Here is a 22,619-nt window from a genome sequence, read left to right as displayed (position 1 = left end):
AGAGAAAAGAGAACATATTCTTTACCCTCCAGAAGAGGTGCTATGTATCAATGGAAGTCCAATTTCAGGCAGTATTGGTAGCCCAGGACAAGCATCTCTTTGCCAGTGATTCTGCAGCTGGAGCATACTCTGAATGGACTGTGTCAGACATCTCTGGACATGCTCATTACCCACTGGAAAATAACCATTGCTCCCAGTCTGTCTCAGCAATTTCTCCTTTCCTTCATCTGTTTCTCTGCAAGGCCAATTCCAGAGCTCTGGAAGATCAGTAGACCCTACACCTTATTGAGCAGCTCTCCTGTGGTAATTTTACTGGTGAGGGGACAGATCCCTGATACACCACGCAAGTACTGAGCCTCAGCTGGCCCCAGCTCCCCTCTAGGTTCATGGTCAGTGTTTCTTAATGCCTGGCTAACGCTACCTGGACTGAGGAAAATAATAAACTTAATTAAAGCATGTAAAGGGGAAAGACTTTCAGAACAGCCTGGTTTCTGATGGCAGGACTCCTGTTGCAGACCTATAAGGAATAACCTTACTGATGAAAGAAGTTAGCTTTCCTCTTGTGCCCAGAGCATCAGGGAAATCTGCAAGGCAGTGGCTGTGTCTGAGCTGTGCTTGGATCAGATAATCACACAGATTGTGGTGTGAAGAATAAAGCCATTGGTATCTTCTTAGAGATGAACGTGCTGAGAGCTACTCATTTTACAGTTTCAGCTCTCCTCCTCCTTCCTGGATGGAAGTCACAGAAACCAATTCCCAGTCTGCAAAGGATTTGCTTTCTCTTAAAGAAGCTCTTGGTTGCTAAGCAGTAACTATGTGGGCATTAGACCTCCACAAAAGTTTGGGGATCTGCCTCAGCAGAATGTCATGGTGAAGCTCAAACATCCCACTGAGACGTGATTATATGCAAGTTTCCATTCTGTAGTGCTAATTTTAATGCAACAGCTTAACATAGATTTTTTGAAGGGGTTAGAGAGGAGGTTTTTTTTTAGAGAGCCTGGGCAGGTGGATTCAGCATGGTGATCAATAGTATGAAGTCTGTTTGGAACCCAGTAACTAGTGGCATACCCCAGGGCTCAATACTGGGTCCAAAATTGTTCAACTTCTTTATTGATGAATTGGATGATGAGGCAGAGCATACCCTCAGCAAGTTTGTTGATGACACCCTCAGCAAGTTTGCTGATGACACCAAAACTGGGAGCAGTGGCTGTTATGCTAGAGGTCAGGCTGCCATCCAGAGGGCCCTTGACAGGCTGGATAAATGGGGTGATCTTGTTCAACAAGGGAAATTTCAAGGTCCTGCTCCTGTGGAGGAACAAGCACCAGTATATGCTGGGGACTGACTGACCCTCTCCTTCATGTACCCTGTGTCCCTGGGGGGAACCAAGGGGGACAGGCAGGTGAGGAGGGCAGCCCCTGGGGCTGGCTGTCCCAAAGGGCTGCTTCTGCTGCCACTTTTCAGCCTGCAAGGAGGCCCTTTGGAAAGCTGTTTCCTCCCCTCTCCCACTGCTTTCTAGGGCTTTCTTTGCTTTTATGTTCTTTGAGCCAGGAGAGCTCTGAACATCTCTCTTGGCAGGACATGGCATCAGCTGCTGAGTAGGCTCCAGAGCAGAGTGGCTCTACCTCAACGGCCAACACCAGCCAGCTGCAGCGGACAGGGCAGTGGGAGACAGCGGCAAATGACCTGTTGCTCCATCTGCCTGGGCAAGAACCACAGCACAGACTGCATCAGCAGGTGCTTCCACACCTTCTGCTTTGGCTGCATCTGGCAGTGGGCTGCCACAAGACCCATGTGCCTGCTCTGCAGGCAGCCTTTCGACAACATCCTGCACACAGTGAGGGCAGACGACGAGTACCAGGAGGCAGTCCTGGTTGGCTTGTCTGCCCACCAGCAAAGGGCCGTGGCTGGGCAGTGGGTGTGCAGCAGATCCCCGCAGCAGTGGTACCACCCACACCCAGGGCCACCAACAACCAACCCACTGCTTGGAGAAGGGGGCCTGTGGGGAGGTACTAAGGGGCATGGGGTGATGCATCACCAGGGTGGCTGGAGGGGACCTGCAGGGTAGTGCCCAGCCAGCCTGGCTGATGGATCTGTTCCCTATGACCTGCTGGTGCTGTGAGCACAGCTGTTTAGTTCCATGGAAATTGAATAAAGATTCAGAAGCTTTTTGAGACATGTTTCTTCAAAAACCAAAGCACAAACCATTGCAGGGAATGCTTTCCTGCCTCCCCACCTGCCACTTCCAACCACCAGGGCAGAGCTGTCTAAGCCCCTTGAACATCTACTGGGCCGCCTCTCCTGAAGACCTGGAAGGCCAGCTGCCATGGATAGAGGCCGTGTTGGCAGCCCTCTCCCTGCTGGGTCCTCCTGCTGACACCTCTGCATCCAAATGGCCCCTGCCATCCTCCAGTCACAGACCTCTGAGCCTTTCTCTGACATATCTCTACAAAAGGAGCCCAACCCCCCCAGCGTCAAACACTGTAGCTGTGGCTGGGAGGCAGGAAAGACTTTTTTACCTTGAAGGTCACAGATCAATGGTACAGGCTGCTCAGAGAACTGGTGGAGTCTCCATTCTTGTACATCTTCAAAAGCTGCCTGGACATTGTCCTGGACAACCAGGTGTGGTTGGCCCTGCTTGAGCAGGGAGGTTGGACAAGACAACCTCCAGAGGTCCCTTCCAACCTCAACCATTCTGTGATTCAGGTGATGGAGCTGTTAAATTGATAGGTCTTTGGGATTCAAGAGGAAAAGACCTTATCTTCCAAAGAAGCATAGGGAAAGATATAGACACATCTCGTTCGAGTTACTCATTAACTCTTAATAATGTGGCTCAGTAATGTTCCCCTGTCTTCTGCTGCAAGTTCCAAAAAGCCCATTTTTCTGAAAATTAAATATTCTTCCCCTCCCCTCAACCTCAGTCACAGTAACTGCTGTGCTGGCATAAAACTGCCCAAACACTCATCAGGGGCAACAGAGTCATACTAGGAGTGAGATCAGAGAAAATTGTGTTTAAAAAATTTGTCAGTCCTTCTTGTGAGGCATGATGTACTCCCACAATGCATACTTTGTAGACTAAAGTAGGAGAAAGTGAGAGCACTTCTCACACCATTTCACTGAATTAGTCACTTGTGAAAACAGAAATCAGTGTTATCACTACAGGCTGCAGGAGAAATCAGAAAGGAAATGTGATACTTGCTGTGGCTGCTGGTTTGCTTACTTGTAGATGTTACTCATTGTAGATGTTACTTTTGGCATGTGCAAGGGCACTGCAAGCAGGGTGCAAACATTTTAAAAGTAAAAAGTGATCATGTATTGGGTAATCCATGAACGGTATGTAGGATTGAACAAGCTATTGGGTGACTGTTAGTACACTTACCACACTGGTGAGGCAAACTAACAGTATTTGCTAGCCAAGCAGGCAACATTCAGGAGGGGTGATACACTGTAGAGTCTGGTACTACACCAGAGCTCACTTGGATTCATGGTACTAGCATCTTCCCTGCCTTGGAGGGAATGGGGGAGCTTGTAGAAGTGGTTACAGAGTACCACTTGCACAGGGCAAGTCAAGAATTTCCTTATAAAGCAGTTTTGCATTTTAAAAAATTGCCTATTTGTCAAAGCTGGACTGAGCAAATTTCAGTGAGACTTGTAGAACAATAATTGCACTCTTCCAGAATTACAGTAAGAGACATGAATCTGTGGAATTGATGTAAGTTGAGTGCTTGTCACACTTTGCTACCATTTCTGGTTGTGGTTAGAAGTTATTGCTTTGTGGAGACCAGCTGTTTCACATGCCAGCACATTCTATACTCTTTCTGCCACCTGATTTGAAACTTGCTTTTCCATCATTCCTTTGTTTTTGTTCCCATAAGTGTAGAAGTCAGGGGCTGAGGGGAGTGATTTAACAGTTTACTCTGCTGCACCTCTGCAGGGCTAAGAAAGTGCAACCTCACTCCAGCATCACAGTCCTTTTCAGCGGCTCCCTTGATGGCAGTCCTGAGGAAGCTGGCCTTGATGGCAGCAGCATCTGTCTTGCTTCTCACCGTTAACCTCTTCTTTGTCTACAAACCAGACTGGAAGCCTCGGCTGAAGCAGGCAGTGAATCCAGGATGGCTGTTCCACAGATCTCAGCTGCAGGGAGTATCCAAGGAACCGGACTACGTCAAGCTGTAGCGTGGGAACAGTTGCTCCAGATTCATTTCAGTGCCACAAGTCTGACATAATGTTTGCTTTTCCAACAGGTGGATGTCATCCATTGGGTTCATATGTAGTCTAATTAACTGAACATTAAAAAGAGGAGTTAGATGTGCTGTTACGTGTGTTACAGGTTAAATAATACAGGCCCCTGGTCCTAACATCCAGCATATTTCTCTTGTTTATTCGCTCTTTTCTTTGTGCAATAAAAGTAAGCATTCACATCTTCCTTGTGTTATGACTCTAAAACATGTCTAGGTGTTTGCTTCTCTATGCTGACACCCCACTGTCTACACATGGGTGGTGCCAATCATGGATTTGCTGCTTTGTCAGCATTCTCTTGAGGGTTACAGCCACAAGGCCTTTTCCTTTAACCCATTCCTTCATAATCTTTACTGTCCTCCATAACCCCTGCACTGCAGATAACAGAACTGCCTTGCAGTTTCAAGGTGGTATATGAGCAGAGTGTGTGCACCACCTTAAAACACAGATAACTATCTCTAAAAGGCAGGTAACTAAGTTAAGCTTGAGAAGTTAAAGCCAACCTGTTTAACTCAAGATCAAAACTACATTAATTAAGGGAAGAGTTTCACTAATATGAAGATCTTAAATAATTTCTAGTCTTATTTGCAAAACAACAGTGTAAAAGTGATGACAAAGAGCTTTGTGTAACTGCTTGGGATTTCTTGTAACTCATTTTGCTATTAGCAGAGATCCTGCTTTTTTTGAAGATGAATACACTATAATGCAGTTGGAAAGCAAGCTTTCAGTAGCAGAGCAACAAATGCTTTCTTACAGGGGACTGGGGAAGAGGACTTACCCCCCAAACACACCCCACCCCCACTAAATTCAATGTGTTATACCTACCTTTATCCTGTTAACCCAAGCAGATGTACTTCAGGCATGATTAAGGCCCAAAGTAAGCCCTTCCAGTATGAACATTCCTTGCAGCAGAAGTACTGTTCAGATGCAATCTAACTGCTGTGCTTCTTCTGTGGGGATTTCCAGGGTCCAGTAGCCATGGAAGACTAACTGGAAGAAAAGTCGAGGGTATTTTTCCACCATGGATGTGCAGTTGTCTTGGGAATCTCACACTTCAAAGAATTGTCTGATTTATTGTTCTTCAATTGCCTAAATGAGTCATGTATGATCAGCAAGTCCAACCTATTCAGGTTCCACAGATTTTACTGAACACATGCAACAATAACTGCAGTGCCATGCAGCAAGGTGAGTCTCACTAAATTGCCCTCACAGAATGTAGCATCAGTTTCTGCTGGAGCAGCTCATGACAGAAGTATATGGCCCTGAGCGAAAAACCATAATTTTTAACTTGGGCTGTGTGACACAATGGGCTTTTTGTTTTAACTACCAAGAAATGCCACAGTTTAACTTTCAAAATCTACTTCTATACTCTAGCAAGTAACACCCTTTTATGTACCTGGGAAGGCTTTTTTGTTCCTGTAACTGAACTACAGAAAAATCTTTACCTACCTCAACACATATCCTTTGCTTTGAAAGGAAAGCCCTCACTTGGTACATGAAATACCAATACAGATTACTTCCTAAGCTGTAGCAGCCATTTAATATTTATTTACACTGCTAGTTACACAACTGACCTGTAATATTTTTATTAATATGTGTTTCAGATTTAAAAACCCTTAATGGATAAAGAGTGATAGTAATAGCCAGTATGGGACACCAACACCAATGGATGTGTCAGAGTAGCATGCAAAGTATTGAGAGTTTATTTGTATTTGTTATTTTTCTTTTGAAGGCTGTGCTTCATTCTACAAGTATCACTTTTCAGGTTGGTTTTTTTTGTTGTTTGTTTGGGTTTTTTTAAGGATAGCAGGAAGCAGACAGACATATCTAAAATGTAATTACAGTATTAGGTAAAATAATCTCTGTTAATTTCACTTCAAAATGTGGTTTTATTGGTGGAGAATAGGAAAACAAGAGGGACTAGATATGCATCATGTCTGCTGAACTGGGCTCATTAAGTGATGCAAGGCAGACTTTTACAACTTCAGAAGGCTGGCTATATAAAGGGATGCTCAATAAAAGTCTCCTTTTACCAGCATTGAAAAGGTCCATAAAAGCCACAGCATTAAAAGACACACTGGCTTCTTGCCTGCTCAGCAGAAGCCACTTCTCTCCGGTACCTGTTACAACTGGGATCCAGCTCTCCGTATCTTGCTCCTCAGTAGCATGGTAACAGCCTGGCAGGTTGAAATTCAGCTGACCACTGCATTAATTGTGTATGACAAGCTATGAGTGACTTCTACCTCTGCTTGCAGGACTGTTTCTTCAGGGTTGAGAAGAATATGGTTTAGAAACACAGCACCTCTCTAATACAAGTCCTGAAAAGGAAGGTGTCATTTCTGCACAGACACTATCCAGAGTGGGACTGCACTTGAAATGGTGCATTTTCTAGTTGTTGACAAAATCATTGCAGGTCTGGGGTGGACATCTGGTCTAGTTCCTTCCATGTTGTTCTGCTGTAGGAACTGCACTCCGGGGTGGTCTCTGGTCAGCAAATGCTACTTTCCACTATGGTAGAAAATTGGACAAACTCAGCATGAAAAATGAAGGTACTTTTCTAGTTCAATCTGCCTTTTATGGCATATGGTTGGAAGTGTAAGAGATGTTCTCCCTGTTACTGGTTGTGTGACTATCTGAGCATACTGAGCTTCTTGATAGCTACTAGATCCATCAGTAAAATGACAGCAATGTAATCATGATTCCACCACAGAATGTGATTTTTCCAATCCAGTTTAAACCTCAACATGGCAGAGGTCCTACTTATTATTCTGAAATGAGGGTGATTCAAAACAATCATAATTTCATGTTATTCTTAAATCAATCTTTACATATCCATTTGAAACCCTGCAGTGCTAACAGAAATAATATTTTACCTGTGTGTCACAGACAATATCACAGTATTGTGGATTTAGTAACAGTTTATTGCTACTGTGCCATACTGGGTCTGTGTCTTACAACAGGATTAGTAATAGCATATAATTAAGATCCACAACAGTAGTGGGGAGGGGGAAGTTTTTAGTGTACCTATTTCTAAAATAAGGTGTCACTAGAGGACATTTTCAGTAAAAACAGTTAAATTTCAGTGATATTTCCCTTTTTAAAAAGAGCTAGGGCAAGAGTAAGGTTGTGCCTGCATGCGTGCACTGCAGCTTGCAAACTCATTACCAAGTTCCTCTGCCTCATGTTGCATGGAAGCATTAAACTCTCTCTGGAGGAGAGAAACCTAAGCAAAACTTGTGGATCAATCTACTGATACTAGCAATATTCCAGGTCAGCACTATTTTAACAGTAGAATTTAAAGTGAATTCCTGAACTTGGTACCACTTTGAGCCCATCAGGCAGGTGAAAGATCACAGCAGAGATACCTCTAGGCTTTCCAAGGGCAGGGGAGTTTGCACCGTGTAGTGTCTAGCAGCTTCATTGTGGCTTTCAGGACCTGCTTTCCTCATTAATATGAATTTTCTCTCTGTACTGAATCTTATTTCTTGCATATAGTGTTTGTTCATTGTTCACCATCTCTCCAAACAAGATATTCTCTCTAGGCATTTCTTCATTTGGCATAGCTTAGTGCAGATCAGATTTAGACATTCAAATCAGTACAGTTTAGGCTCTTCAAGTTACATTTTCAACTTCAAATAATTTATCCATCTTTCACATAAGCAGTAAGTACACTCTTTGGTATTGCCCAATCCAAAAGCTGAATCTTATACAAAAATTAGAAGAAAAGAGAGTCAGGCAGTTTTTCAAGTTGAACTAAATATTTCTAAGAATGAGCCGTCTCCAATAAAAAAACATTTTACCAAGCTCAAATGTTGCAGTAGTGCCTGACTATAGATGAGGCCTTTGCTTTCCTTGTTAGAACCGCTATTTACTAATACACAGTTACCTTTGACAAGGCAATTGCTTATTGCTTTCACTGAAAAAGCCACTCAAATAATTTCATGTCATTTTGCTCTCCTCACTGGCTGTCCCCTTGGCAATACGTCGCTTTGATGTCCATGAAGCAATTCCACTCTTGGGATAACAGAGTCAAGGGTGACGAGAATGCAGGTAAAATCGCCCCAAAGCTGTGATTTTTCTGGTTTAATTCAAAGCATCATGTTAAGCTCTGGAGATAGCCAAACCTCTGGTGAGCTCACTGGCTGTAGGAGCCTGAGAAATGCACCCTGCCAACACAACTGACCTGCCTGTTAGTTTATCACCATCTGCTCTGTGTGAGTTTTCAGCCTGCCATCTGCCTCCTCCTCCTCAGCCTTCATGTTAACTACCTCAATAAGCTACCCTCAAAACTGGACCTTTTTCTCATCATCCTGCACACCTTTACAAAATACTCACTTAAGCTGACAGGGCATTACCCTCAACTCACAACTTTGGCATTCTCTAATTGAAATGCCAAAAAGAGCTCTGGCTTAAAATAGGTGGTCACGGGATCTTGTTTATCTTGCCTCAACCGTCCTGCCTGAGCCTGCTATGACAGTGTGGAGTGTGGTGCTTCTGGGACACCAAGCATATAGCAGGCTAAAGCAGCAAGCACATGCCTTGGTGGTGTTAAGTCATAAATAAAACAGCAGTAGCAGGCATCTCCTCTGGGCATAAAAAGCAGAAGCTTCCTTGTAACCCATTTAAGTCCTCTCTTCAGAAGCAAACCCTCTCTGTTAGACTCTGAAATCTGCTTTACTTCATGGAGTACAGCTCTTCCACTGAGCTCAGAAATGAGCCTGGCAGTGTAGTCCCCTGCGGCAGAAATCTCCAGAGCAGGCACAGCAAGAAAAGCACTGCCTGCCTGCCTTTAGATTAATTTCCCCCCAGGATTCACGGGTGTTGGCATGACCGGCACTTGTGCCCTTGGGGCAGACAAGAAAATAGCTGTACCACCTATGTGTTAAGTGCTTAGAAAAACGGTTTGAAAAAGCCAAGGGGGAAAATCAGCATCCTACTCCTCTGCGGCACCAGCCATTTTTAGTCTGTGTTGATGGCCGCAAGACAATGTGCTTTGCTGGTGTGATGCCAGTGCTAGTGTAGATAACAGGAGGGAGCAGGATAGATACAGTAAAATGTCCACAAGCCCGAAATGAGGAGCATCAAATTGGCAAGTGCAAAAGTAAAAAGCAGTGATGGAAAAGGGGTGATTCGCAAGAAGCTCATTGGCAATTTGACTCTAGGGTCCCAGGTGGCAACCTTTCCTTCACCATCAAAACCACCTAGCCAGCAAACTGAGGGTGAAAAACATAGGCAAGACTTTTACCACTACTATCAAGTTTCCTCATACATGTGTTTCATAAGTACCTATTTAGAGGTACAGATACTTAAGGACAGCGTCAGGTGTGTGAGCCTGCTGTGAGCAGGGTAGGTAGGTGTTGCATACTCAAACTTTACTTGACTGATAGGAGGACTAGTCTGGGACTCACTCATTTTGGAAATGTGCAGATTTCTAAGTTTCCAAGTTTTCTTAATTTGTTCATTTAAAATAAAGACTTAGCAAACAATAACACAAGATATATTAACCTGCAGAATGGTTCCGTTGTTTAAATTTTTGCACATTTTTCAAACATATCACCCTGGATTTTGGCTCCTACTGTCCTGGCAAATGAAGAAATTATGGCTTTCATGTATTGCAGTAAGAGATGCATTTATTTTATACACAGGTTCATCATCAACTTTAAAAAGACAGATAGCACTGTCATTATTTTCACAGGGAAAGTATGTTTCCATCCCTCCCTTAATGTTCATACCTAACAAAACTTTTTTTCCCCTCAAAAGTACTGCTGTGTATATCACTAGGTGCATGCTCTATCTGAGGGAGTCGATTTTCTCTCCAGGCTCAGGGTGATTATGTGGCTGAGCACTAACTACAATTTCTGGTGATGTGGGGGAGAGCTCTGTGCGTGGCATTCATCAGTGAAGACTGACACCTCCCTTCCCCTCCCAGTCCCCTGACACTGTAATTGTCAGTTTTCCTGAGGGTGTGAAGCAAGGGGATTAGCTGTGCTTCACAAACTCTGGCAACTCCATCCCCGTGTGCAGGGTAAGCACTCCAGCCTTCTCCAGGGCAAAGGCCGGGTGAGCAGCATCAGTGAATTTGTGCCTGATGGCAAGCAGCATCAGTCCTCTCTCTGCATTGAAGAACAACAGTCTGCCACCACTGTAATCCAACAGGACACCAATCCTGTCCGGGTGTTCTGTCACATGGACGTCGCTCATCACACCAGTGTGAAGAAACCTGTAAAGAAAGCTACGGGAAAATGGAAACCAGAATACAGTGAGGCTCCTCATGGTGATTTACCAGAAATAACCTACTGCTTCATTCCCACCTATTAGCAGGTGGCCACATACAGCAGCATATCATGTGGCATTTTGCGCTATATGTAAGCAAAGCGAATGCGGCATTGCTTCAGAGCCCTGTCTGGTACTGATGAGCCCTTTCACTTGGCATCTTTGGACCCTCAGGATAAAAGCAGACTTGCTGTAGTCGTATTCATCTATATCTTTCTTACCAAATCTCTTTGTGGGGATTTAAACATGAGCTCAGCTTTGGCAAAACTCTTTGCATCTCAGTTGTTTCATTTAGGTAGTTATGGTCATCCATCTATATGATTTCACACTAAAAAAACATACTTGTTTAGATCAAGAGCACCTTTACACCATTAATAGGGTGTAACCTTACAAACCTCCAAGCAAGCTGGCACTGTCTCACTGAGGACTACCCCAGTGCTCAGCAGTCCTGCCACAGTAGCAGGTAGGTACCTGTCACTGTGGGGGACAAGGCAGGAGAAGGCATTCCCTGTGGAGTCTTGACATCTCCTGCAGATGAATATAGTTTCTAAAAAGACTGGATTTATGGAGATAAATACACTTGCTGTGATTTTGTGAAGCAGTTCAAGATATTAGCCTGGACTGACAAAGCAGTAGCAAATAAGTTTTCAAAGTTTTATTCACTGGCTAGGTGAAGGGCAGTAAACTGGTCTGTTTGAGATTAATTTTATTTTTTAAGGTTTATAAGTTTTTTTTAATTAAGAGGAAGTCTAAAGCTCCTTTGTAGTTGTCCTTTCCTAATTACTCAAATTTGCAGAAAGAAAGCAGACTGATTCTTTCTGCTCTTGAGATTCTTGAAGATGGCCAGCTTTATTTACATAAAGGACAAGTAATTTCCCAAGCACCTAGACTGACTCAGTTTTACCTGGTTTGTGTAGGACAGCACCGCATGCACCAGGAGGTATCACTCAGCCCCAGGACACTGCTCTGTGATGTTGTCTCATAGCAAATCCCAATCCTGTAGCTTCTGCAGGCAGAGACAACTATTTCCCAGTAATGATGTCCTCGAGCAGGCAGCAGCTCACCCAGGACTGAAGGAAACCTGTTTGTGGAAGAGGTGTACAGTAACATGAGTGCCGTGGTAGACCAAGCATACTGTGATATTTCTTAGAGTCATGTCACCCAGCTGCATCTAAAATTACTACTAGATTGGACTCTGTTCTTCTAACTGCAGAGTTTTATCAAGGATTTGAATGCAATCACTGAGAGCCATTTCATCTTTGCACAGGGATTAACTCATCTTGAGGGCTGAAAACTATGCAACTTTACCCAAAATTGTATGAAGCTAACAAAAGGTGGAAAAGGTGACTTTGGAGGCAAAAAAGGCCTCAAATTCAGCAGGCATTTTCAAACTAGAAAGCTTGGCTGTTTTAAGTAGACACAGTGACAAACATCTTGTGTGCATTCAGCTGTGACAGTAAAAAAAAAAAAAGTTCTTAAGCATTACCTTTTAAGAAGTCATATTAGTATGGCACAAGTGGACCTGTGCTTGTGATGGAACTGACCAAAAAAAGTAATGTTTGCAATGGATGGAGGTAGCCTGGTACAATCGTTCTAACACATCCTGGGAGCACTGCCTAGTTCTTCAAAGCCACAGATGCTTTGGAAAATGTTGCCAATAATGCCCTCAGTAAAGGAGCAAAGTAAAAGGATGGATTATTTCTACCCACAATATTTCAAAAGTAAAGACACATCTGGCCTTCTCAGGGAAGCAACAAGTTGCTTTGAGACTTGCTTTAAGCAACAGGTTTAAGGTTTAAGCAGTGACAATGGGCTGAGGCAAACTCAGCAATCCCAGTAGACACCACTGTCTTTGACCTTCTGCAGGTTCCTCAGTGCAATACCGAACTTCTCCCAGCACCTGTATCAATGCTGCTCCTGGCTTATAGAGATATTGCAGTCCTTGAAAGGGGAGTCAATCACACAATGTCCAGGGGCTGCATGACTGAAATGATTCAGTTCTTCTACGAAATTAGTTAGGACCATATGAAAACTATCAAGTGAAGGTGGTCATGCTTGTCATGCTACTGCTCACTCACCCAGTAAATTTGGCTTTCTCAGGAAGGCAGATCACTGTTGCATTGGAGGAGATTTGCAAAGTGGGATGGGCTGTGTCGCTCAGCAGGTGAAATCGAGTTCCTGGTACAATTCATGACAAAGAAACACCAGTTCTGAGAGGCTGGCAACGTTAACATAAGATTAATTGTAAAATGTTAAGCAACAATTTCTGCCATTTTAGCTGGACAGAGTTGTGTCTGCTGGCAGGTAGGAGTGGCAGAAAATTGGGTGCAAATGCAAGGGCTCTCCCAAACTGTGCCTGATTGGGACAGCAGTCTGTTATTCATAAATGTAGCTAGGTGATAAAGAAGTCTTCAGTATTCAAGAAGGCTGAATAATTTTCAATCAAGTGCTTTTTCAAAATAGCAAATTTGAATTTTGAGGCTGGTTTGAAAGAACCATACATGATCAAACACTATTTATCTGGAAAATTTAAAGCTTAAATCTTCCATTACATTTTAAAGCTGCTCTGCATTCTTCCCCATCCTTGAAATCCAAACTCCATAAGGTTTTAATTTCATGGGGTTTTTTAAAGATCATAGCATTTTTTATTAGAATGTGTGCTACCAAACTCAAGCAAACTGAATAATTTCATATCTCTGACCAAATTAAATATTTTTATTTCTGAAGTCAGATCAGTTTTACATTGACATAAATTTACCAACTTCAAGAGAGGTTGCCTCTGATTGTGCTAATTTTAAGTAGATAAAATACAATCCCTTTAACCTCAATAACTTTCTTACTTCTGTATGGGAAAGTTCAACTAGATTTCCAGAGGAAAATGCCATCTTTGGCTGTTTTGCCCCTCCATCCCATTATTCTAACATCAGAAAACAGTGATCTACCTTTAGTTGAGATGAGAGCTGCTTCACTTTGTTCGCTTATCCCAAACAGGTTGACAGTCCTCAGGTAGAAGAAATAGTTCACATTGGGCTCCAGGGATACTTTCAGTTCAGGTCTCTTTATACCAGAAAAAGATCTGCAAATTTTAAAGAATTTCATGCATGAAAATGTATGCAGATGTGCAAACCAGGACAGAATAATTTATACAAACAGCTAAGCCACCTAACAATATTGTTGACTACTGAAAGAACAGGCACCAAGGAGAAACTCCAAATTGGAAAGGTGAACACTGTTTTCACAAACAAGTGGGTTATGTAGGAGCTTCAGCATTTTAACTGAGGGATCCTCCTTACTTTGACAAATTTCCAGGCTTTTGTTCCTGTACCACCTTCTCACTCAGTGCAGTCATTTGGTGTAATGCTCACTTCATGTTCATTTTGCAGCATAAGTCATCATATAAAATGCAAGCAGCATGAAATCAAATTCTCATCCACCTCCTGTAAAAAGGCTGCATTACAAAATGAACAAGCTTCTGAAGAAAAAAAACCCCTGTAATTAATTCAGTTGCATGGCAGTGAATGCACTTGTTATGCTTGTACTGATCCAAAAGAATGGATACCCTTATGAACTCCTTGCTCACAAATTGTTCATCAACAAAGCCTTGGCTCTGTCTCCCTCATGGTGCTGTGCACCCTAACAGGCTGGTTTTGCAAGAGGTAGCAGCAGGGGGAGCTGCCTTTGCTGAGTGCCCTGCTTTGACTAAGTCTCCCCTTTGTGATGCCGCAAAAGCTCCAGCCCTCACATCCTCCACTGCTGATGCCTTGACACACTGCGGGAAAGTGAGAGTCAGCACCCACTCAATCTGCTTCATAGGCGCTTTGAAGTGCCATTGTAAGTACTTTGGATGGCTAGAAAAATCTCAGTTTTATTTTCTATATTGTCAGGAGTATGAAAGATTGGCTTAACAAATTCTCACACACTGAATCCTGATTTTCCTCATTTTTGCCTCATATGATAATGGCAAAACCAGACAGTATATACCTACCACATTGTATGCCTGCAGGTAAAGATTGTTTATCTGTATAAATAGATTATTTCCTCTCAGTAGTGCTTATAGGAATCTTCAAGGTAAGTATTTAAATTTTCAAATGTAATGCAGGTCTTTTGAGATAAGCCCCCTGTCCTTTTCACTGTAAAATTATAATCTCAGTAGTGTGAGGAAGGGCTGAATGCAGAAGTCTTGCTCTGCTTTCCAGCAAATTAATGAACAGGAGACATGCCTTTGGAGTGGGTGCAAGGCACTTTCCTTTCCACATCAGGTTTGAGAGTGGAGCCCAGCACTGTCTCCCACCTCCAGGTAATGTTTCTAGGGGGACCTAGATTAAAAACAAATTACCTTTTCCAGCACCAATTACTGTGACCCCAGAGGAGGTAAGGCAGGCAAGTCAGCAGTCAGATCATTGCTATTCATTTGTAGTGACTGTTTTTCCACGTATGTCCCACCAGAGAGCAGTATAATCTGAAGAATAACCAGTGCTCATCCATCAGCATCTGTTTCTGCTGCATTTATCACACCAAGGTAAAATCGCACAGGCCTACACATACCAAATTCCTGCAAACACCACATAGAGCTCTGCGTCTAGGAGGATCGCATCCTGGGGAAAGACTGGTGCATCATCCTTATTAGTTTGGAAACATGTATTTTGTATTGACAGCTGTCATAAAAAGTTATTGAAAGTATTGAGAAAAAGTACTGGGTGCAACTGTGATTTTTTTTTTTTTTTTTTTTTTTTTTCCCAATTTGAAAGCATTTCAGAGAGTTTGGGGCTCTTGCATGATCACCAGGGAGCCATGCTGCCTTTGGGGAATGAGTTACATTAATGCTGAAATTGATGCAGTAAACAGAAACGGGTTGCCCAAACATGGTAGCAACTGCACAGTTTGCTTCACCCTCATGACTAATCAAAGCCCCAACCACAAGAGCACTTCATCAAGGTATCAGGAGCTCAGCAAGCTGATCGGTTCTTACTGAAAGGTTCAGGGAAGAGGTAGAACCTGATGAGTTGCCTGATGAGAACCTGAGATCTTTAGACTTGAAAGACGAAAAAGGCTCATTTAAGTATAGGGGACAGGAGAAAAAGGAAAGATGAGTGGAAGAAAAAAAAATATAGGACCTGAGCAAGGAGGCAGGTATAAAAGAAGTGAGAGGAAGGGAAACAAGGATGGAAGCAGAGGAAGGGGAAAGGAAGTGGGCACCTAAGCTTTGAAGAAATTTGTCCATGATTCCTAGAAACATCTCACCCAATCTGTTCCTTAAAAGCACCATCCTGACATTTTTTTTGTGTGAATCTGAAGCACAGATCATCAGAAAGAAGTTTTGAACCAACAGTTACAAATGAGATGAAGGGAGGATATGCTAAGCTGTTAATTGGAAGCTGTTTGTGGTGACATGTAGATCAATGTGTCTGAAGCACAATCATGGCCTCTATATGGCTCTTTCTTCTCTCTTTTGGAAAATGCCATGTAAGCCACTGTCCTTCTAAAGAAATTAGGAGATCTTTTTTCACTATGTGCTATTTAACTGATGGTTAGTTAATAAAACACAAAATTGTTTCTAAAACCAAGTAGATAGGTACATTCCAGTGTAATGAGTAGATCTGGAGTATTTACACTCTGGAGTGTGGATCCAAGAGCCTGAGTATTCAGAGAAGAGTTTGGGTCCAGGCAATTGCAGAATAGGGTCACCTAAGAAAAAGAGCCTATCAATTTTAGCTATGATTAAGGCTTAAAAAACAGTCCTGCTACTGCCAGCTAATGAAACAGAATATGCCAACAAGAAGAAATTTCATTTGCAATACTCTGAGCCAGCTCTGAGCTCACAAGAGGCTGTTGTGAAGAAGAAATAGATTTTGCTCTTGCCTCTCTTTCTGTTTAGAGGAAAGGGTGAAGGAGGGAAGTGAATACTGAGGGCTCCCCAGAAAAAACTAGTTTGTCATGCTTCAGGTTGATCCTGCAATCAGTGATAAAAAAGCAAGGATGAGGAGAAGGTATGATTACTGCTTAGCTTACAGAATTGAGGTTATGCATAGGAGAAGGGAAGGGAAAATGCATCCTGACTATGATGGGGAAAGCCTGTTTAATTTCCAAGTTCCTGTAATAACCATTGCAGCTAGATCTTTCTCAAGCTCACCTGAAGTGTTAAACTGTGCAGTTTTGGTCATGAAAGAAAGAAAAATCCACCTCCAACATTTTTTATGTCAGCTATTTTCTACTTTAAATACAACTGCCAACGATGATTGGAAACATGTTATTATCAAAGCATGAGGCATCCTAGCCTTTAGTCTAAATGTTATCGTATTTACGCTGTCCCCACAGTGCATAGAAATTCCAGAAATATTTGAAGTTAGATATTTCAAGTATCTCCTCTTATTCCCTCTCTTTAGAATAGGAATCTTTAAGTCTCAAAATCCAGTCTCCAAATTTCAGGTATGTGCTATTCAAAGCAGAACAGAAAGAAGTTACTTGTTTCTTCACCTTTAAATTGCCAAGGAATATTATTAGTAGTAGTTGTTGGTTAAAGTTGTGATTTTCCTGGGTTTAGAGAAATCTGATGCTGTGTTTTGATGCATATCTCTCATCAGCACCCTCATTTATTTCAAGGAAACAAAGTCTAGAGAATATTTTTCAATATTGCATCAGCCTGGCAAATGAGATGCCTCACAGTGATTCAGAACACCCTCTGTGACATAATTGTAATCTCCACCCCCAAGACCCCACTCAAACGGCATCTCCAGACCTGTGCTGATACCACTGATGTGGAGTTAGAGCTGAAAGTATACAAGCTTCTCAAGATGCCTGTAGAACCACACAGAAGGGTTGTAACATGGGTGGAAAAATGCTCTTAAAGTTAAAAATAAAGAACAAATAGCTCTGAGTTCGCCCCCAGCCGTGCTGCATGCTTCCCTTCCTCTCTTCTGTCCTGGCTCTGGATGTCTTGGAGTTCAATCTCAAAGCACCACCTGCAATGGTCCTCACTGCTATCTCAGGCAGCAAGTCCAGCACACCCAGAGGGGAAGAAGATTCCCTATTTTCCACACCTTGCTCCCTGAGCTGGCAGGACAGTCGTGGGCAGCGCAACAGGAGGGAGGCTTGCTCTCCTTTGTCCAGTGTTAGACCTGTTCTACAGGTAGATGGAAAATTTTGGTTACTAGTAGTGCCAGTCTTGCATTGTCAGAGTGGATGACATTCACTCACTTCCACTTTTACGAACTCAGTGTACTAATTTCTGCCTCTCTGAGTCTTACAGATTTCTCAAGATGTGATATATGGTTTCCATCTGAACAGCCCACACACCTAATCCCTGGACTACATTTCTCAGTGTTCCATCTTCCACCCACAGCTCCATTGACTTCTCAACACAAAGAGGCTGAATGTGGAGAAAATAGCAGAGCTCTGGAAATGGAAAGAAACACTTCAAAGCCTCATAAAGATTCTGGAAATAGAATCAGTCCAGGAAGGAGCTTTAAAACCACAGCAGCAGGCCAGGGACTCATTGTTGCAGGAAAATTATGGTGGTTTTGTATGAAACCATGTCCCTCAGGTGGCAAGATGGCAAGGAGAAAGAACTCAAAGATTTAGTTTGTTTTGTTTTAAATGGTCTTTAGAAGGAAACTTTTAATGAGTATTTATTTCCAAATGTTCTTCAAATTCTCTCCTTAGGGAGCTGGGACTGCTCCAGGACTGCTCCAAGGACCTCCTCAGAGATATTCAAAAGCTGCCTGGGTGACTAGCTCTAGGTGGCTCTGCTTGAGCAGAGAGTTGGACTAGATAACCTCCAGAGGACCCTTCCAATCTCAACCATCTTGTGATTCTGTGATAAGCTGAAGGCTACAGTGGGCCAGTCCAGACCAGGGGCTCCATGCACATCTCTGGCTGTTTGATGGGGGCATTTCTCCTTGCCTGCTCCCTTGGCAGTCTCCCTTGCCTTGGATGAGCTCCCAGAATGATATGTGCAAAAGCAGCCTTGTGAGATGAACCATGCTGCTTTCTCCAGGACTTTCCTTGGATGTCCTTCCTTCACCTCTGCTTTCCTGCTATGCCCCCAGCAACAGTTGTACAAACTTTCCAGGGTTGCTGAGAAATGTATTTGAACTCCCACACAGGGACTGGGAAATTGCTCAATTATGGGGCCATTGGAAGCATGAGAGGTACAGTTTGTCTGTCAAAGGGCTCTGCATTTGGCTGGTCTCCAAGATGAGTGTTGCCCAGGATACCTGTGAAGGGCAAACTCCAACCTTTCAAGGAAAGCAACCAGAAGAACTATAGCTTTTTCAGGCCCAAATGCTGCTAGGTGTGCATAAAGACACAATTTTATTCCACCGGATATAGGTACCTGACTTAGGAACTCTAAGCTCCCTAAAGTACTTCCAGAAGGTAACTTCTCACTATATCATCTACATAATGAATTGATTTCTAGTCCTAATAAGCACCTTGAGGGACTTGGATGGGAGAAACACAGGCAGTATGTTCCATCTACAAGTGCACTCTTTTTTTTCTTGGCTTTATGCAAAAAACTTAAATAGAAATCTTAAAAGTTAATTTCTCCATCACAGAAATATCATGTGATTTTCTTCATTATAGAAGCTTTTGAGTTTAAACTTGAGGTGCTGCTTTTGGAAAAGGAAAGAAGGGCATTGGTTTGAGGGAAAATAAGTGGTAAAAGATGGCCTTTGCCACTGTAAAAGGAGGCCGTAGCCCTTCTACAAATATAGAAATTTAACCTTCAGCAATTCTGAAAAAATTCATTATTTTGTCCTATGGGACTTTTTCACACTTGTCACAGTAAAAGACCAGCTTCTGCACACAGCAGGGAAAAAAAGTCAAACGTGACTCAGTATCATTATAAAGATGTTAGATTTTGCACAAGCTCACTTGAGAAAGGGAATAGGTTAGTTCTGGCAGCTTTTTTCCGCAGTTATCAGCACGCAACACCTCACTTAGAGAGTACAGAAACCAGCACACTTTCTGGTTCAGTTCTGAGTAAAAGACGCAATTCCAATTAACAGCAAAGAAATTTGAGGATAAACACACACCATAGCTTTTGGGAGCAGCCTGACCAACAGTGACTTTGACAGGTTGACAGGGACCTGATGGCCTCATGAAATTTTTATGAAGCAGAGCAGGTCCTGGCAGCCCTCCAAGAGACATAAGAGCTGGACAAGACCTCTCCTCGATTTCATTAGCACAGAACATTGGTACTGTATGGGAAAAAAGGTCTCCCAACCCCACAGAAATATTTTATTTCAATTTTTAGCATACTTTTGTAGGGAACAAGGCACACACAATTTCGGTGTTATACTTGCCTTCTAGAAATTCATAAACTCTTTAGTTCACATAACTAATTTTTACTGCAAGGAGTGGAGCTCTTCCCTGACTGCCAGATCTTCACAAAGTCCATGTGAACTAGCTGTCAGGTGAAGACCCCAATCAGGCTCCCCAGGAGGTGAAGACAGACAAACTCAGCTGGGCTGAGGCTCTTCCACAGGGTTCCATAGGGCAAGTTATCCCCCACCTCCCAAAGCTTCTCAGACCTCTGCAACTGTGTTTTGCTGGAATGTTGTTGTCATTAAACATCAAAAATTGCTGAGCCACAAGGACAGACAGAACACCACATAATTTTCTCTGCACTTCAACACAGCACATGGTTTCACGGCTCAGTGGTACCTACATTCCAGCCCACTCTCTTCTACACAGCATAGACTTAGTGTAGGGGAAACCAGAAAGGTCTGGCATAAGGAGACACCAACCCCAATTTCAAAACTGCTCTTTGTGTTGCTTTTTGATCCCTGAAGCATGCCAGCAGAGCTGGACAGTCCTGGGCTCAGATGTGTTTTGGGAGGGATCTCCCCACACATCCAGAGAGTAGATGGGTCACGAACATTACCAGGACAAAATATCATCCTCACTATGCCCCAGGCTGGCTCCTATCTTGTTCACCACAAAGCAGATAGCAAACTGGGCTAGGCTCCTCCATCCTGCTCCTTCGCATGGAGCTCAGCTGCCCTCCCCTGCCCTGCCAGGGGCTGTGGCAGCTGTGGGGCAGTCATTGCTTCCCCAGCCAGCACAGACCTCCAACTTCTGGTTGACTGCAGACAGTGTAACATCTTCAGTGTTTTGGCCCCAAATGAAAGGGACTGCCCGGTTAAGCAGAATAAAAAGGAAGTATTTTTATATCTCAGCCTAATCTCATGGGTTAGTGCTGTCCTCAGCATGCAGAAGTAGACTTCTTCCTTGCACAGTTGAAGGCAGAATAATCCCCTGCATAATGACACACCATCTGGGAAATGCTCATTAGCGGCTGCCTAATCCGACCGAGTGGCGCTTGTGACCACGGCACTGACCTGAGACCCTCTCCTTCTGGTGAGTGCTGTCGGCAGTACTCCAGGGTGAAGGACTCTGCTGACGCCGAGACAGTGTGCCAGCGGATGGTGGCCATGTCCCAACACACCGTGCAGTCCTCAGCCTTGATGGTGGGGACAGCGGGCGCTGGGGACAGAGACACATTAGCTCTACTGCAAGCAGGGTTTCAGCAGCTGGTGAAGGATGCTTGTGAGGGAAAAGCAGAGTCACCACCCCCAGAAAATAGGGGGCAGTTAATTTTGCCCATCCAGCAATGATCTTTTGCTTGTTTGTGTTTCAACGACAGAGGGCTACATTACGGAGAAAAGAAAAACAAAAAAACCCAAAAACCCAACACACTCTGCAAAAGTCACTGTGAATATTTGTGCATTTCTGCACAATCTTAGAATGCCTGTGTAGATTTTTACACCTTTCCTCAAGCACATTTTCCTAATTTCTGCCAATCTTCAAGAAGCAGAACACCAAGGCAGTACTTCCAGTCCTCAGCAGTCCCTGCATGAACTGCATCAGAAACAAACAAGGAAATGATGACTTTCTGCTTAATTATGTCCTGCTTATTTTTGCAATGCTAAAATTTGGTCCTGTAATTTCTCTATTTTAGAGCCTCAGTTGACGAACTACAGGCTCAACTGCAATGTAAAATAGTGCACTGAATGCAAGTAATCAAAGGCTATTGTGTGAAATTGCACATCAAACATTGTAGGTTGAAAATGGATTAGTTGTTTTCATTTGCTCTTTCTTTGGGAATAGCAACATAAATGAACCTTACAATCTGTTTTTGAAACTCATAGAAACAGTCTTAATACCAATCCTGAAAAGAAAGTTTATTAATTAAAAAAAGGTCATATAAATTTATTTTGTTTTAAAGAGACTGGGTTCTAAACAGGAGGCCTAAGACAAAAGTAGAAATTAGTCAATTTTATGACAAAATTATGTTAACAGAACTGCAGCCAGCATTCCAGATGCATTGTTCTGTAAGAAAAATATTTTTTTATTAGCAGAAAGGAAAGAACACCCACAAGTACATAAAAATTTCCTGGTTTAGTGAAAATCAGGAGGCTAGCAGTTCACTTTAAGATGTACTTGATGTTTTACTACAGGAACAGTTAATTCAAGTATTCAGCAGAAGAAAGAATCTGTGGGATAGATTCACATCTGGTAATACATCTCTGTAGCTCCCTTAGCAATAATACCTTAATTCTTTTCTGACATATTTGATTATTGTCTGTTTTTAAATTAATCTCTTTCTAAACAATGAAAAATTAATAGCTAAATCCCTTAATACCTGCATTCAGCAACTGATACACATACACGCATTTACGTTTGTGCAAATAGTATGTCACATCAAGTGGGGTTTTTTTTAATTTTATTTGAAATTATCTGTCTAAAGAGAAGGTGGAGTCAGCATACCAGAAAAAGTTGTTACCGTGCTTGTGTGATTTATTTTTAGCAGATCAACTGCAGTTAGAATATATATCTGATTTTCTGGTAATATTCTAGCTCTCATATAAGTGATCTTACATGATGCAAAGAGACAAAAAAGGTAAGTTCTTACTCTGTCCCTCAGATACAGGGTGACAGTCACGTAGGTTTTGAACAACAGAAGAAGGTACATTCACTCCTGTGTCTTTAAGATTGCAAAGAGCCTTCACCTGGAGATCAATTTGAGATGGACAGGGAGGAGGCAGGTAGAGGGATACTTGTTGCCTTCAGCATCATTCACTCACTGAAAATACTGCTTGGAAAGAGT

General features: G+C 42.8%; 1 protein-coding gene across 1 annotated transcript in view; it reads right to left on the bottom strand.

Annotated features, from left to right (window-relative positions):
- Window positions 1-9,849: 9,849 nt before the first annotated feature.
- Window positions 9,850-22,619, bottom strand: part of LOC104523574 (cardiomyopathy-associated protein 5) — a 36,341-nt gene continuing 23,571 nt past the window's right edge. The window contains exons 10-14 of the mRNA XM_029084547.1: window positions 20,851-20,995; window positions 13,453-13,586; window positions 12,589-12,688; window positions 11,415-11,591; window positions 9,850-10,469 (exon numbers count right to left, since the gene is read on the bottom strand). Coding sequence (XP_028940380.1) covers window positions 10,217-10,469; window positions 11,415-11,591; window positions 12,589-12,688; window positions 13,453-13,586; window positions 20,851-20,995 — 809 coding nt within the window. The 3' untranslated portion in view covers window positions 9,850-10,216. The remainder of the gene's footprint in view (window positions 10,470-11,414; window positions 11,592-12,588; window positions 12,689-13,452; window positions 13,587-20,850; window positions 20,996-22,619) is intronic.

This window comes from Antrostomus carolinensis, unplaced genomic scaffold, assembly GCF_000700745.2.
Source record: "Antrostomus carolinensis isolate BGI_N321 unplaced genomic scaffold, ASM70074v2 scaffold2114, whole genome shotgun sequence".
Lineage (NCBI taxonomy): Eukaryota > Metazoa > Chordata > Aves > Caprimulgiformes > Caprimulgidae > Antrostomus > Antrostomus carolinensis.
The sequence above is the reverse complement of the archived record's forward strand: the minus strand, read 5'-3'. Positions and strand labels throughout refer to the sequence as shown.